General features: G+C 46.0%; 1 protein-coding gene across 1 annotated transcript; it reads right to left on the bottom strand.

Annotated features, from left to right (window-relative positions):
- Positions 1 to 273: 273 nt before the first annotated feature.
- Positions 274 to 13,197, bottom strand: LOC144125180 (uncharacterized). The gene is made up of 3 exons (XM_077658348.1): positions 13,014 to 13,197; positions 5,015 to 5,206; positions 274 to 449 (listed from the first exon to the last, which is right to left on the bottom strand). The coding sequence occupies exons 1-3, from the start codon at positions 13,195 to 13,197 to the stop codon at positions 274 to 276; spliced, it is 552 nt and encodes a 183-aa protein (XP_077514474.1).
- Positions 13,198 to 13,935: the final 738 nt, after the last annotated feature.

Raw genomic sequence — 13,935 nt, 5'->3', positions numbered from 1 at the left:
AATGTCGGTAGATGTTCAGAAAAAACGAACAGCTTTGTTGGAAAGCTCCACCTTCCTGTCATCATCGCTACGTCCGCGAAAAAAACGATCGATCACGGGTTTTTAAAGTACACGCATCAGAATCGGTAGATCCTTGCATGCATGGGAATGATGAAGCAGATATGAGTCACTGTAATCCACGTCTTTTGGATAAGAGCTCGCATTGGGAATAAAGCCACTATGAAAATTAAACACATGAGATGATTTATTACAGTAAAAAAACTCTCAGACATGCTAGCGATAGAGGAATATGCGACGAACTGCATGTAAAGCTCTTCCGATGGCAAAGTTGAGAAGATGAGAAAGCGTCTGCACTGCATCCGAGAGCGCACTTTGTAAGCGGGATTGAAGTGATGTCTCCCTTTCAGCCTCCCTAAGTTCTTGGTTGCGCGGCGGCTGCTGGTTGACCACTGCAGAAAAGATAAAAAAACAGAGAATTATTCTGGTCAGTTTCAAATAAGAACATAGGTCCTCAGCAATACCTCTATTAGTCCATAGCCTCTACCGCAATAGTAAGACGTAGACGGCATCACAAAATAGGGAATCGAAAAGTACGAACGTCGCACACTTTATTTGCCTTGTCACTTCAGCAGTGGCAGTGAGGGAAAATTGGTTCGACACAGGCAATTTTCGTCATAAAGAGTCCAAGCTTTAGTCGGCATAAAACAAAGGAACGTTTAGAGTAAAATCGACACTCAGTACCGCAAGTCTGTCACGACGTCTTGCTGAGGTCTCACGATCGCGACAGGCAGGCTGAAGGGAAGTGCAGTCAGTGCGGCAATAACCTTCCCTTGTCACATCACAATTCAGAAAGTAAGAAGTTGTCCTTGATCGATTAATCTGGGACTAATCTTTATATTTGAACTCAACTACTTCTAGACAAACTTCGCGGTTTCAAAACATTTTTGGCGTCATCGCTGGCAAGCAACCTTACACTTTCGTATCCCGTGATAGGTAAAGAACTTATTATAGGTCTCCAACATGACCGCAGTTAGGTACGTATAACGTTGCTGCTTTGCGTCCAATGCTGGAATGCGTCGTGATATCACTTCTATATCGGGAGATGAAAAAGGCACCAGTCTTTTTAATGGAAAGGTTATCAGCTTTCGTCTTTAGTTTCTTTTATTTAATTCTTTTTTGCCTGTTCAAACGCAGGTGAACAAGATCGTTCTTTTACCAGCGCTGTGACATGCTCGCACTGTCTCCCACCTTTTAGAAATCTCCCGAAGGGGAAGAAAACGAGTTGGATGCGGCTACGCTGGCTATATAACACTATACCTGAAGATTTCAAAGGTCCCTGATGAAGGCATTTTATGATGCTAAAGCACTTTCCAAGGCTGCCGCACTTGCGATCTCGTCGTCGTCTGCATTGGACAGATTTTCCTTAACCTTGTTCAGGAAGATATCTCAAAGTCCATATATTATAACACCATTTCACCCGGCGAACGTCCATCTGTTGATTGCTGGGACATATTTCATCCGCTATTTCAAGAGAAAAAATTCAACTGCCCGTCAGGTCTTGAGTGGATGGTGTCGTAAAGGTCTTGTCATGCGCTCTGTCATTATATTATATGCTCAGGCGGCGATAAAGATACAAAAAGACTGAGGCATTGCTAGCGTTTGTGTCGCTTAGGTCCTTTCTTCATCTCCTAAAATTGTGTATTGCTACTAGTCACGCTCAAGATGGTCCAAAAGGACACTCTGTAATTACCCATTAAAAGTGCCCTTTTATAATCGTTCTCTAGCTATGCTTTGCGCAGTTTTTGAGAACGCTTTTTCGTATGCACTGCCCCACTCATGTAATCCCTCACTTCTAAGGCCATTCAGATATCCCGATAAATAGATAAATTGCGCTAACAACGAGCTTAGAATGCAAAGGCGATTGTGTCGTCTCGGTGCTTTGTCTACGAATACGCACCGCCTCTCCATGTAGCCCCTAGTTCAACGCTGCTAGAAGCGGTGCGCTTCATCAACCCTGAGAAATATTTCGCTATAGTTATTCCAAACATGTCTGAAGACAGCGTACAGGCTGTTCTATTATTCATAATCATCATATCCTAACTACGCGCACTGCGGGACAAATGCCTCTCCTTTTATTTTGTTCAGTTTCTTTTTGTCCGCGTTGCCGGCTCGCGCGCACGTGCGCCCTGCTCTGATCGATTCTTTGATCGAGTAAAATTCTCAGTTGTGTCTCCAGCGTCGTCCATGTGAACTCCTTCTCTTGGGCACGCGTCCGGTTCTGCTGGTTGCTCTGCACGGAGCCGTTCTCATGTCTCTCCAAGTAACACGCTCAAGTGCCGGCTGCGGCCAACTTGCCCCCGCACACTTGCTAGCCTCAACCGCCCGCCTAACGTTTTACCGCCCTCTGCTACGCTTGCCTCCTCTCGGATTCCCTTTCGTAATCTTTAATGACCATTCATTCCCTTAGCGAAAACTAATACCTCTGGAATATAGGGCGGGATATGTATATTGTACTTTAAACATATCTTGTATTCATTGAATGCACTAAAAATATGCCGGAAATAGGTTCCTGAAATTTTACGCATGGTATTCGAAGTATATTCTTAACTTTTGCCAGAAATACGTCACTTAAAGCTTGCTTCGAGCACGTCTCAAATACGTGAAAAAATATATACACGCGGTTGTAGTATCTAGTCAAAGTATTAAAAGTCTACTTTAGAAAATATGAAATTAATTCGTCTGAAGTATACATCAATTTTAACAAACGGGTAGTAGCTTGAACGTATATAAAGTAAACTTTTAGCTGCCCTTGAAAAATCTCGTGCTAGAAATCGCGTTTCGGAAAACGCCCTATGCATGTTGGCAATGTATTGAAAGTGCGCTTTCGCAAATCGTCCAAATTATACTTCAATCCTAAAGAATGAGCTGTCCTGGTAAACATATTTGCAGCACAATTAAAGCTGCCGTTGAACAGATAGTGCTAGAAATCGCGTTTCGGGAAATGATATGTTGGTAATGTGTTTAAAGTGTACTTTCGTAAATACGAAATTAATTCGTTCAAAGTATACCTAAATTCCAACGAACGAGGTATTCGCGTAAACACATTTGCAGCACGCTGCAAGCTGCCGCTGAATAACCTTGTGCAGGAAATCGCGTTTCGCGAAATCGCATTAGCATGTTGGCTGTGTATTTAAAGTGTACTTTCGTAAATACGAAATTAATTCGTCGACAGTTTAATTTTAATCTAATAAATGGGCAGTCCGCTTCAGCTTATTTGCAGTACACTTCAAGCTGCCATGGAATAACCTAGTGCTCGAAATCACGTTTCCGGAAACAGTGAAAACTCTCCCATTTCTGTCGTCCATTCGTTTATGGTAGCTTCCAGCAGGAAGGCAATCACCACTTATTCATATCACGTGTGGACAGCGTGATAGCATTATACGGGCCTGGGCGCCATGCGCATCTCCGGGCCCGAACATGCCAGGGAAAAGGACCCCGACTGGCAAGGCCATCCGGCTCCCATAGATGCCCATGTATTTGTTGGTTGACAGTTCGGCTCCCGTCTGATGCCTGACGCAAGTTCCGACCATCAATTCGGTTCTATAAACCCCAGATTCGAATGCGACCACTCCGACACTTGTGCGATAATTTTGGGGCCCACAACGCCTCACCGGGCAAGATAATGTGTCGCCTCACGAGGGGTATACATAAGCCAAGACAAGTATCACGCTTGTCGCGGCAGTTTCTGTTTGCTGACTTCACTTTCTGTTGGCATTTCCTGTGTGGCGACATCTTTCCCGTAAAGGTCCCCTCACTTGGCCTTGCACTGTCGTAGACTTCTTGATGAGAACGCGTTTTCTCTGGATTGTCTGTCTCCTGATGCTTATAGGCGGATCAGTCATTACTTCTGCTGTTGACAACATTGATCAGTCACAAGCTGTAAATCCGTGTAAGACGCCTTTTTCAAGCCGAAGTGATGCATTTTAGTGTAGTAATTTTATACTTCTAATGTATATGTTTAATATATTTTTAAAGTATAATGAATATATTCAGCGGAAAAAAATGAATTTTGGATTCATTTGTAAGAATGTTCAAAATACTACTCCTAGCATACTCAGGATTAAACTATTGGTTTTGCAATTTAGGCACAGGGACAAAATTGCAAAAAATATGAAATAATACAATGTGTTTGATATGCTCTTTTATCGCAGCCTTTTTCGCTAAGGATTATCTTGCCCTTGCAACGCATGACCTGCGCATGCTCATTTCTTCCTCTTGATTTCGGTTAGGATGTCTAACGTGTCGCGACAAACAGTCAGAGGCCAGGTCTAGGATATACATGGAGATTTATTGACAGTGGTGCCAAAGAACGATGCGCTGCCGAGAGCTAGCTAGAAGAAACAAGCGCGAGGCGGGAGCCCAACCGGTACGCTCTTCGACGCCGTCACCGGTGCCGAATGTGTTGCTTGAGATTGGTGCTGCTGCTGCTACAAACTCGTTTGTTCGCTGGCCCAGTCTGCTCTCTTCCTGTTTCTCAACGTCACACCTTTAATTTTCATTTGTATAGCTCGCTGCATGGTCATCAATGGGAGACGAACGCTTTTCGTTATCCATCCAATTAGTGTGCCAACAAGTGGCCCATTTTCAACACTAGGACCACTTAATATGTTAAATATAAGCCAGGTAAGCATCACGATTTCGCTGCCACAAGAAGAAAATATAATTTTCTCAACTTGAAATAAAAGTCTGCATTTCGAAAGGTGGCGCCTGCGTAACGACGATGCACAAATGAATATATAACCAATGATATTGCGGATAATTAACGGCCGCTTTGAAGCGAGGTGGTGGGGACACCATGAGCTATACTTTCTCTACGTTTCTGGGCTCTCAAAATCCGCCATAGTTCCGGCTAACTAGGTACCCAATATTTTCTTACCTGAAACTAAGAATAAATTAGTAAGTGAGTAGGCAAAAAATATGCACAACTGTGCGGAAATTCTTCTTGAAGACATACCTGCCACACTGCCAGGGATTTGTGCGCCACGAATGCGCTCGTAAAAGCTGAGATGGTGCTCGCAGAGACTCCGGTAGTCATCAAGAGGGGGGAAAGCGCGTGGATGACTGCATGGCACTAGAAAGTAAGGCGGCCTCCTGCTGCTCAGGATCTCCAGCCGACGCCTCTGAAGGCGACGTCGCTCAGCGGCTCCTGCAAGGTTGAAATGCATCACATAAGGTGTAGTCCGTGTAGCCGTCCTCTAGCTGCGAGCCCTTAGAAGATCGACGACGCACATACGACAGAGAAACTATACCAAAAAGATTTGATGCGCCTCCAACTGTCCTGTTGTATCGCAATGCGCACGGAAAGGCATGTCCACACTTAATATAAACACGCGACTGCACATCGAAGCGAAATGGCGCAGAGGGAGCTGGAGGCGGTGCTTCGCATCGTCTCCTTTTCACTCGCTTCATCGCTTGAGAAGACGACGCATATGACTGCAAACGTCGTATACGGAGTCCGGCATTGCCACATTTGCAGGAATATTTTGCCCGTCAGAGATTGAGGTGTGGCCATTGGTTTTTCGAGTAGATGCCTTTAACTCACGGCCCCTTCAGTGTGCAAACTGCTGGTGATTTCGCCTCAGCGGCAAAGCCTGCAAATCGGCCTTACGCTGCTGTGCCTGTGGGAAATGTCATTGCAGAGAGGAATGTCCTGAACAGCATGAGAAATGTTGTTTGTTTCGCGGTGCTCACCCTGCTGATTCACCTGACTGTCCTGCACGAGCACAAGAAGTTAAGGTGCTCGAACTTATAGACAAGCGCAGATGCACGCAGAGAGAGGCTTTTGCCGCAGTCAAGGAGAGAGCTTCAGGCTACTCTAGTGTGGCCGCCAAATGCCCACCCATAATGGATTCTAGTTGGTCCCAGGCTATTACAGCGGCAGTTGAGAAAGCTGTGGCAAACGCAATGGGTCGCATTATGGAAACCGTGTCCGCGTGCATTTCGCAGGTCATAGCTGCACAGATGACCAATCTTCTGCAGGCGTCCACCGCTCCGCTCTTGTCTTGTTTGGCTTCGGAAGCTACTCCTCCTTCTGTAGTAATTGATTCCGCTCCACAGGGCCAAAAACAATGTGAGCCACAAAAGACCTCTCAGGCCTCTCCTTCGACCAGCGTTATGGTCTCATCCTCTATAGACTGTATGTATATGGAGTCTGATCTACGCGCCCAGAAACGAAGTGGGTCTCCTCTGAATATTGCAGGCCCATCTTGCCCCCAGTCAAAGACAAAGAAAAGTAACGCAAGTCAAAATGCTAAGACCAGGATTCTAGAAAAGGCAGTCGCGGCTGCGGCACCTCCGCCAAGATTGGGTTCTTAAGTGTACTACAGTGGAATTGTCGATCTATATTCTCAGCTTCAACAGATTTAAATTGCCTATGCAATCAGCTTCTACCAGATTTAGTTGCTTTACAGGAAACATGGCTAACTTCAAATTTCAATTATAATCTCAAGAATTACCGTCCTTTCCGGCTTGACCGGTCATCACGAGGGGGAGGGTTGTTAGTGCTCATCTCTACAAAGTTTTGCCACAGGGCATCCATTTCTTTCCAATATGCGGACAATGAATGTGAAATCCTTGCGGTTGACATCAGCGTCCCAGGTCACCAGCCCTTTACGGTAGCTAATGCATATTTCCCGTCTGGTGTGCGTAACACTGGGCCCCTTGACTCACTCATGTCTAGTAGCCGATCTCTGGTTCTATTACTTCGAGACTTCAATTCGCACCATGTGGCGTGGGGGTTTAAAACAGACAGCTTTCGTTCTAGACTATTTGATTGGGCTGCTGACAACAACTTGATTTGCAACTATTCCGGACTGCCTACCGTTTGTTCGGAGCCAATGCCGCTCCGCCTTAGATTTAACTTTTTCCTCCACAGGAGTGTCTGTTATGTCTTGGGCGCCTGTTGACAATGCAACAAACAGTGATCATCTACCGATTAGTTTCAAGTTTGCGTGTAAATTAACTCTTCCTGGGCGACATCAGCTCACGTAATTAAATTACAGTTACTTTAAAGACACGCTAAAATAAGCCCTCCAAATCACTTCAGACACTTGCGTACCGACAAGTGCCGAAAGCAAGGCTGCACATCTGTGTTAAGTACTGGACCATGCAGGGCAAAAGTCTGAATTTTTGGTTAAGAGAACCAAGGGTGCAATCGCGAACAATTGGTGGAATGCTGAGTGCACGCGTGCATATAGACGACGGAAAGCAGCTTGGAAGAAACTTCTCGTCAATCAATGCCCAAAAAATTGGTTGGATTATAAGTATGTTGCAGCAACATTTAAGCGCACCGTCGCCCGTCCAAAGGAGGAGTACAATACAAATCATTACGATTTTCTTTCACAATCAGGAAATAAACGAGCTTTGTTTAATTTCATGAGTCGCATCAAGGTGATTCCACCGGCTGCCAACATTGAATCCCTCGTTCAGTCCCCTGCTGACATCGCAAATGCCTTAGAGGATATTGCGTGTGGCTTAGAGCTTCGCTTTACATCTGCCTTACCTTCTCCTACCATATTTACATGCACCTCAAGTGATTTCACTGAGGTCTCTACGCCTGAGCTGTCGCAAATTGCTCTGCGCTTATCCCCAGCGGCTCCTGGCCCCGATAAGGTCACTTCATCTGTGATCAAAATTTTGTTCAATGAATCTCCTGCAGACCTGTTGGCTCTAGTTAACCATTCTATTAAAGGTCCTTGGATACCGCATGAGTGGCATCTTGCTGAAATAGTTCCACTGCTTAAAAAGCAAGAGGAGGGCTTAACTTTAGACAATATACGCCCTATTTCCTTAACATCGAACCTATTGAAATTGTTGGAAAGGGTCCTTCTCAGCCGTGTCATGTCATTCATTTCAGGAAATGCTCTATTGACTCCATGTCAAATTGGTTCAGGCCGGGTTGTTCAATTTGGTGTGCTCATACTGACCAAGAGAGCCGTATTAAATTAGCTCGCAATAGAAAACAGCTTGCGGCGCTTGTCATCTTGGATGTCAGTAAAGCATACGACAGCGTTGAGCACTCGACTCTATTACTAAGATTACAAGAACTGAGCTTCCCATGCTATTTTGTAGCCTGGATTTCTGCTTTTTTGGAAAATAGACAATTTTACTGCTGCCAAAATGGTGTTTCCTCAAGGAGATTTCCACAGACAAGAGGTGTACCGCAAGGATCAGTTCTCTCACCTGTTCTTTTTAACATTTTTCCAAGCTCAATTCCATGCATTCAAAATGTGAAAGCTTATGTGTACGCCGACGATATTGCATTTTTTGCAACAGCAGGTGACATTCACACTCTTTATCGAACCCTGCAAAATTACCTCAATGTTCTTGACAACTGGTTAGGAAGAATTCATCTGTCCCTTAATGTGAAGAAATGCGCATTGTTAGTACTTCCAGTTTCTGTTCCTGTAAATATCTGCCTGGTCTATAGAAATAACATAATACCTCAAGTTCAGACGGTGAAGTATCTCGGAGTAGTAAACGACTCTACTCTTTCCAGGCGGCCGCACATTGAGCAACTTTCTGCAACAGGAGTTCGGGTCATTGGTATCCTCCGTAGGCTTTGTAGTGCTAGCTCAGGCATGAGAAGGCATACACTTCTGATGATTTATAAAATGTACGTCTGCCCAATTTTGGAGTTCGGGTGTGTTTTATTCTCGGGAGCTCCTGCCTATAAACTTCGCCCTCTTATGCTGTTGGAGCGTGAGGCGTTGCGCCTTTGTCTTGGGCTTCCAAAATATGTCGCCAATGCTGTTCTGCACCTTGTGGCGTGAATGCCATCGTTATCAGTTAGGTTTCGCCTTTTAACAGTTCAAACGTTTTTAAAATTGTGCGACTCACCTCTTCACGCTTCCAGTATAATATTTCTTAGTCAACCTTCCGCCTTTTTTAGGGCTGCCTGGTCTCGTTTGCATACCCCGCAGATATGTTACGTGCAGTCCCTCCTTGATCCCATAAATATTCATTTCACAGATGTCCGCCAATTGTATAACAACTCATCATCTGTCCAGATTGAATTCGATGACATTTTCCCATCGAATGCAAAGCTGCAGCCCTTCCCGCTTCTTTAAGGGTCTGTTGCAGGACCACCTAAGGTCCTTTCCCTGTCATGTTCTTATTGCTACCGATGCCTCGCAGGATCGCGAGAAGGCAGGTGTGGGAATTTTTTCGCCTTCACTGGATTCGTCTTTTTCTCTCCGTCTTCCTGACTTCACTCCCATTTTTCTGGCTGAATTATTAGCAGTAATCTTAGCCTTACGAAAATTAGAAACTACCGTTTCCCAGGTTGTGGTTATGACAGACTCTCTGTCCATTTGCTCTTCCTTATCCTCACCCACTGAGTCTCGGGCATTACGCCTCTTTAAGTTCCTGATTCCGCTTCATCTAAATTCGGTAAGGTTGCTTTGGGTACCAGGTCACATGGGTTTTCACTTAAATGAGGTTGCAGATTCCTTAGCAAGAGCCTCTCTCTGCGGCCGAATTGTTGCTGTCCTACCAACGTGCGCATTTACAGCTGCGGTGAGGTTTCGCAGCTACACAATATTTCAGGAATTTGCTGCCTCGACTCTTACATCATCTCCCGAATATCAGCATCTTCTGCATCCTTTGAGTAGCAAAGACTGGCGCTCACGCAGACTAGAGGTCTCTTTCACGCACTCGCGTTGCCGGGTTCCACTTCTAAGTTTCTACCTTCACAGATCTGGCTTGGCGGCTTCCCCACTGTGCCCTTTTTGTGACGAACCTGAGACAATAGATCATTTCCTGCTGTTCTGCCGCCGCTTCTCTCATTTGAGGAAGCGTCTTTTGCAAATTTCATTTCATCAACTGGGCTTGCCTGTGTCTTCCGCGGTTGTTCTTTCAATTGGCGCTTCTTTGCTTGGACGAAGCGAAAGGAGTGTGCGCTCTGCTGTGCAAAATTTTCTCCAAGAAACGCAGCGCCTCCCATTCTAATTTCTTCTTCCTGCACTCAGTCAGTACGACATTGGAACATTGCAGGCATTGTATACTATTATGCACATTAAGCCATTGTCCCGTCTTCGATCTCCAAGTTAACAGGACCCCTGTCCTTCCGTCTTCCAATCTATCAGGCTACATCCTATTACCACTCCTTTTCCCGTCAAAACTTTCCTGTATCCAGCAATTACCCGCCTGTATATTGGCCACTCCCCCGTAATGGGTATGTGCCAGCAACGTCTGAGGCCTTCCTTCCTTCCTACAGGCCCCTCTACGCCTGCGCCAGTATGTTTTGACGCGCGGCAGCGCATGCTGCAGTGAAGTGTTCGCGTGTTAGCCGTAACAATCCACGCACCCGTAGGCGCGCAAACCTTTCGGCATTCAAGGCAGATGGAGCAGGTGACAGCTAAACAACCACACCCAAGGATAAATTATGACTTCTACATATATGCGCTCCGTGTTTATATCTCAAGTTGGAGTTCCAGGTAAGTGGACTGACCTCGCCGCAGTCTGCAAAAAAAGATCGTTGTAATTCTGACGTCATGCGCCTGGTTCAGGCAACGCCTCGATTCTTTCTGTACCAGCCAGGTCGCTCGCTCCGTATTGGGATCAGTTTGGACCTCTACGTTCGTTTACTCCTCTCGATGTGGCGCAGCTTGAGAAAAACGGAACATTTTGTTAAGCCATGGGTTTATACAAGCTATGGTAAAAAGATACGCAATTATTGGGAACCAGCGGTGTCTAATGAAATTCCCGATTATCAATGTATTGCAAATAACAAGCGTAGGATTACGATTGTGTTTTGGTGTGCAAAGGGTGTGCAAATGTAGTTCCTTGATGTATAGTTTGAGTTATCTCGTGTGTGCTATTTTGTGTTCACAGCCTTTTTTTCTCTATATTAGCATGTCTGTGTAGACAAGAAATGTATGCATATAGAGTTATTTATCCACCTGCTGCCTGATCAGCCAGCAACCAAATTGTGCTTAGGCAGATCAGAATTTAAGAATGCGTACGCATACAGGCGAATAAATTTTGATTTGATTTGATTTAATTGTGCAACGGTGGGTTAAGTCATTGCGCGAGCTGATGGCGGCTGCCCACATAGCTGGAGAATGCGGTATATGACATCCACGAAAAAAAAAGCAAACATTTTCTTCACCCATTTTTCGTGGTATGTCGCTGGTTATGCGGACGTCTTCCCTCACCAAGCCGAAGGAACAGGTCTGAAGTCCAGCGAACGGGAGAGCGAAAAAAAGGGTAGAAAAGGGCTTGATCTGTCAAAACTGGCTGATCTGTTTGGCATTGAAATGAATGCGGTGTTGGCTCAGGCCATACGAGCAAAAAAAAAGCTGGTTTAGAAGAGTCAAAATTAGTCCAAATACTGCTTGGGCAAATCCTTGATCAAGAGGGAAAGGCCAATTGGCGCCTCTTCATGGCATGACAAACAAAAAAACCCTCGTCCACATTCGGGACACTTAGCGATGGTAATAAGTCACGAAAGTTAGAAATCGGAGTAAGCTATAGCGAAAAGTACATTGAGGCGTTGGCCGTGCATGGCATGACGCGATGTGGGAAAAAAATGCTTCACAAGATAAAGGGAGAACGTATAGATGTACCGTTTCCCGCACACTTAACATGAATGCATGAGCGAGTGGCTTGGACTAACATTAGCGCTACTAAGCTTAGGTCAGTGGACCCGAGACCATTTTCGGACGGATAGTCAGCCGCCGCAAACACACCGAGCATGGTGTCGGGCCGAGCAGACAGCGCTGAGCGGCGCTATGTCATTCCAAGCGAGGCCCTCGGGCGTTCGTGTCCTGCTAACAGACGTTTTTAGCATACTGGATACATATTCGAGTCCTTTAGCAGAGCGGGTCAGTGAAGCGGAGTCGGCCAGTGGGGGTGCTACTGCGCATGCGCAGAACGCTGAGGCGGCCAGCGGGTTTACAGCGCTGCGCGCTCACTCGATCGTGTAGTCATTCCAGTGGAGTGCTCGCGGAGCTTCGGCTTGACTTGACCATCACAAACACGAAACTCTTACTATTAGATGATATGGACCACTGATGTTACAGCATACACAAGAAAAACGAGTAATGCCTTTATTTAGCAATTTTAGCGTACCTATATAAAAGGAAGCGTGATTCAAATTCGTTTAAGCGTAACTCCGCTTTTGATCAATAGCTGGGGCAGCACAGCGCTCCGCTCTACTAATACGCACATTCGGGCATTTTAGACGCTGCGGCAAAACTCTACGCGCGCTACGCTCCGCTGGCGCTCCCCTGGGTGGGCTCTAAGCGGAGCGGAACGTAAGTCTTAAAGAAATGGCAGCGCACAAGCAAAGACAGACAGCAAGAAGGGGACAAGCGCTGATTCAGCGCTTGTTCCCTTCTGTCTGTGTGTGTTTGCTTTCGCGCAGCCATTTCATGAAGATGTAAAACCAACTAGCCCAGTCTGCCGCTTTAAGGAACGTAAATGCGCAGAGCTAAAAGTCTCTACTAGCGTAAACGTATGCCGGTGTACAGGACGCCCGTTGCGCATGCGCAGCTGCCCCACCTGGCCGCACCAATGGCACTGCACGTGCGCAGGAGGCGTGTGGTAAACTAGTATACGTCTATACTAATACGACTCCGGTATGCTAAATGAACCTAATTCTGCGGGCGGCGATACATGCACGCACATCTGCGTAGAACTGGTTCCTGGTCCTCGCGAATTCTTATGGGTTCCTCTCAAATGTAGTGAAAGAGAATTGCATAATTGCTGAGCCGGGGACCGGCGCACGGTTCCCTGAGCTTCCTATTATGCCATGCGGAAGGCCTCCACTTAGTTTTTTTTTCCTGAAAACTGGATGAACTACACGACTGTAGACGGCAACAGTGACTGAAAGGTGAATATGTTACTAAAGGCGCCGCACTGAATACACGTAGCTCGTATGCTCTAAGGGGCATAGAAAATCTGCTTAGCTTAGCGCAGAACGAAGAAGCGGCAGGGCTCTTGTCACTCACCTTGTTTCTTTTTGCCGAGCCCAGTGCTCAGACGGGCTGGGGTGCACGGCCGCAGTCGCCTGCTGGCACACCTCGCGAGATCTCGTTCATGGTGCCGTCTCTCTTCTTCGTTGCGAGTCCGCCGAGACCTCAACTGTGCATCGTGGCTTAGGCCGTCCATGTTGCAGAAGCATTCGAATGTCATGCCGATGACCGAAAGAACACGCGCACGGCAGCAGTCGATCGCTGGCTCGTGCGGCGGCGATAGTCATGATGATGATAACGGAGGACTTGTTTAATTACGATGGTACCATTCAAGAAACGGGAAAAAAAGCTTTTAAATAATTGTTACAAAGTAGTCATCATTATATTTGTTTTTGTTCTTCTTATTTTGGAACATTATATGTAATTTTCTTTTTCGTGTTCAAATTTTTTTGCAGTTACGTTTTTTTTCCCAAGCTTGTTCCGGGTTTCGTTGTTGATACGTGGTTTGTCGAACTTTTTTTGTTGTGAAAATACTGTGATTTAGCCCCAGAACACATGTTTGAAGAGTTTGGACGGGCGTGTTTTTCCAGCAAACAATAACCCCAGGAGAAAAGAGAAGCATCGAAAGCTGGCCGGTCACCAGCATCGGTACCTTATCAAACACTGCGCGGAAGGATTTGGATGCCGCGCTACGTTATCAAAACCAGCGGGGTTTGCTTTTTAAATCGCTGGGCGACACGCGCCGTCGGCGCTGGCGTAAACCTGTTCAAACGTCGCGCCATTGATAAGAGAACCGCTTTAGGGCTAGTATCATCATCCGCACCCGTGTTTGTTTACATACCTCAAAACCGTGTATAAGGTTGAAAATTTAAAAAATAAAGGTAAGTTGCCTTACACTTAGTTTAGCCCTGGGGCTGTTGTGGCCGCTACGGCGGGCACCAGGGGCCCTATTCTCGAT

Source organism: Amblyomma americanum, chromosome 1, assembly GCF_052857255.1.
Source record: "Amblyomma americanum isolate KBUSLIRL-KWMA chromosome 1, ASM5285725v1, whole genome shotgun sequence".
In the NCBI taxonomy this organism is placed as follows: Eukaryota; Metazoa; Arthropoda; class Arachnida; order Ixodida; family Ixodidae; genus Amblyomma; species Amblyomma americanum.
Note: the sequence above shows the minus strand (reverse complement) of the source record. Positions and strands in the feature narration are given on the sequence as shown.

Excerpts from the sequence above, each read along its gene's own strand:
- LOC144125180 (XM_077658348.1), bottom strand. The coding sequence starts at position 13,197 with ATGACATTCGAATGCTTCTGCAACATGGACGGCCTAAGCCACGATGCA. Across the intron at positions 5,207-13,013 it reads GCTCGGCAAAAAGAAACAAG|GAGCCGCTGAGCGACGTCGC; the intron begins GTGAGTGACAAG and ends TCAACCTTGCAG. Across the intron at positions 450-5,014 it reads AATCCCTGGCAGTGTGGCAG|TGGTCAACCAGCAGCCGCCG; the intron begins GTATGTCTTCAA and ends TCTTTTCTGCAG.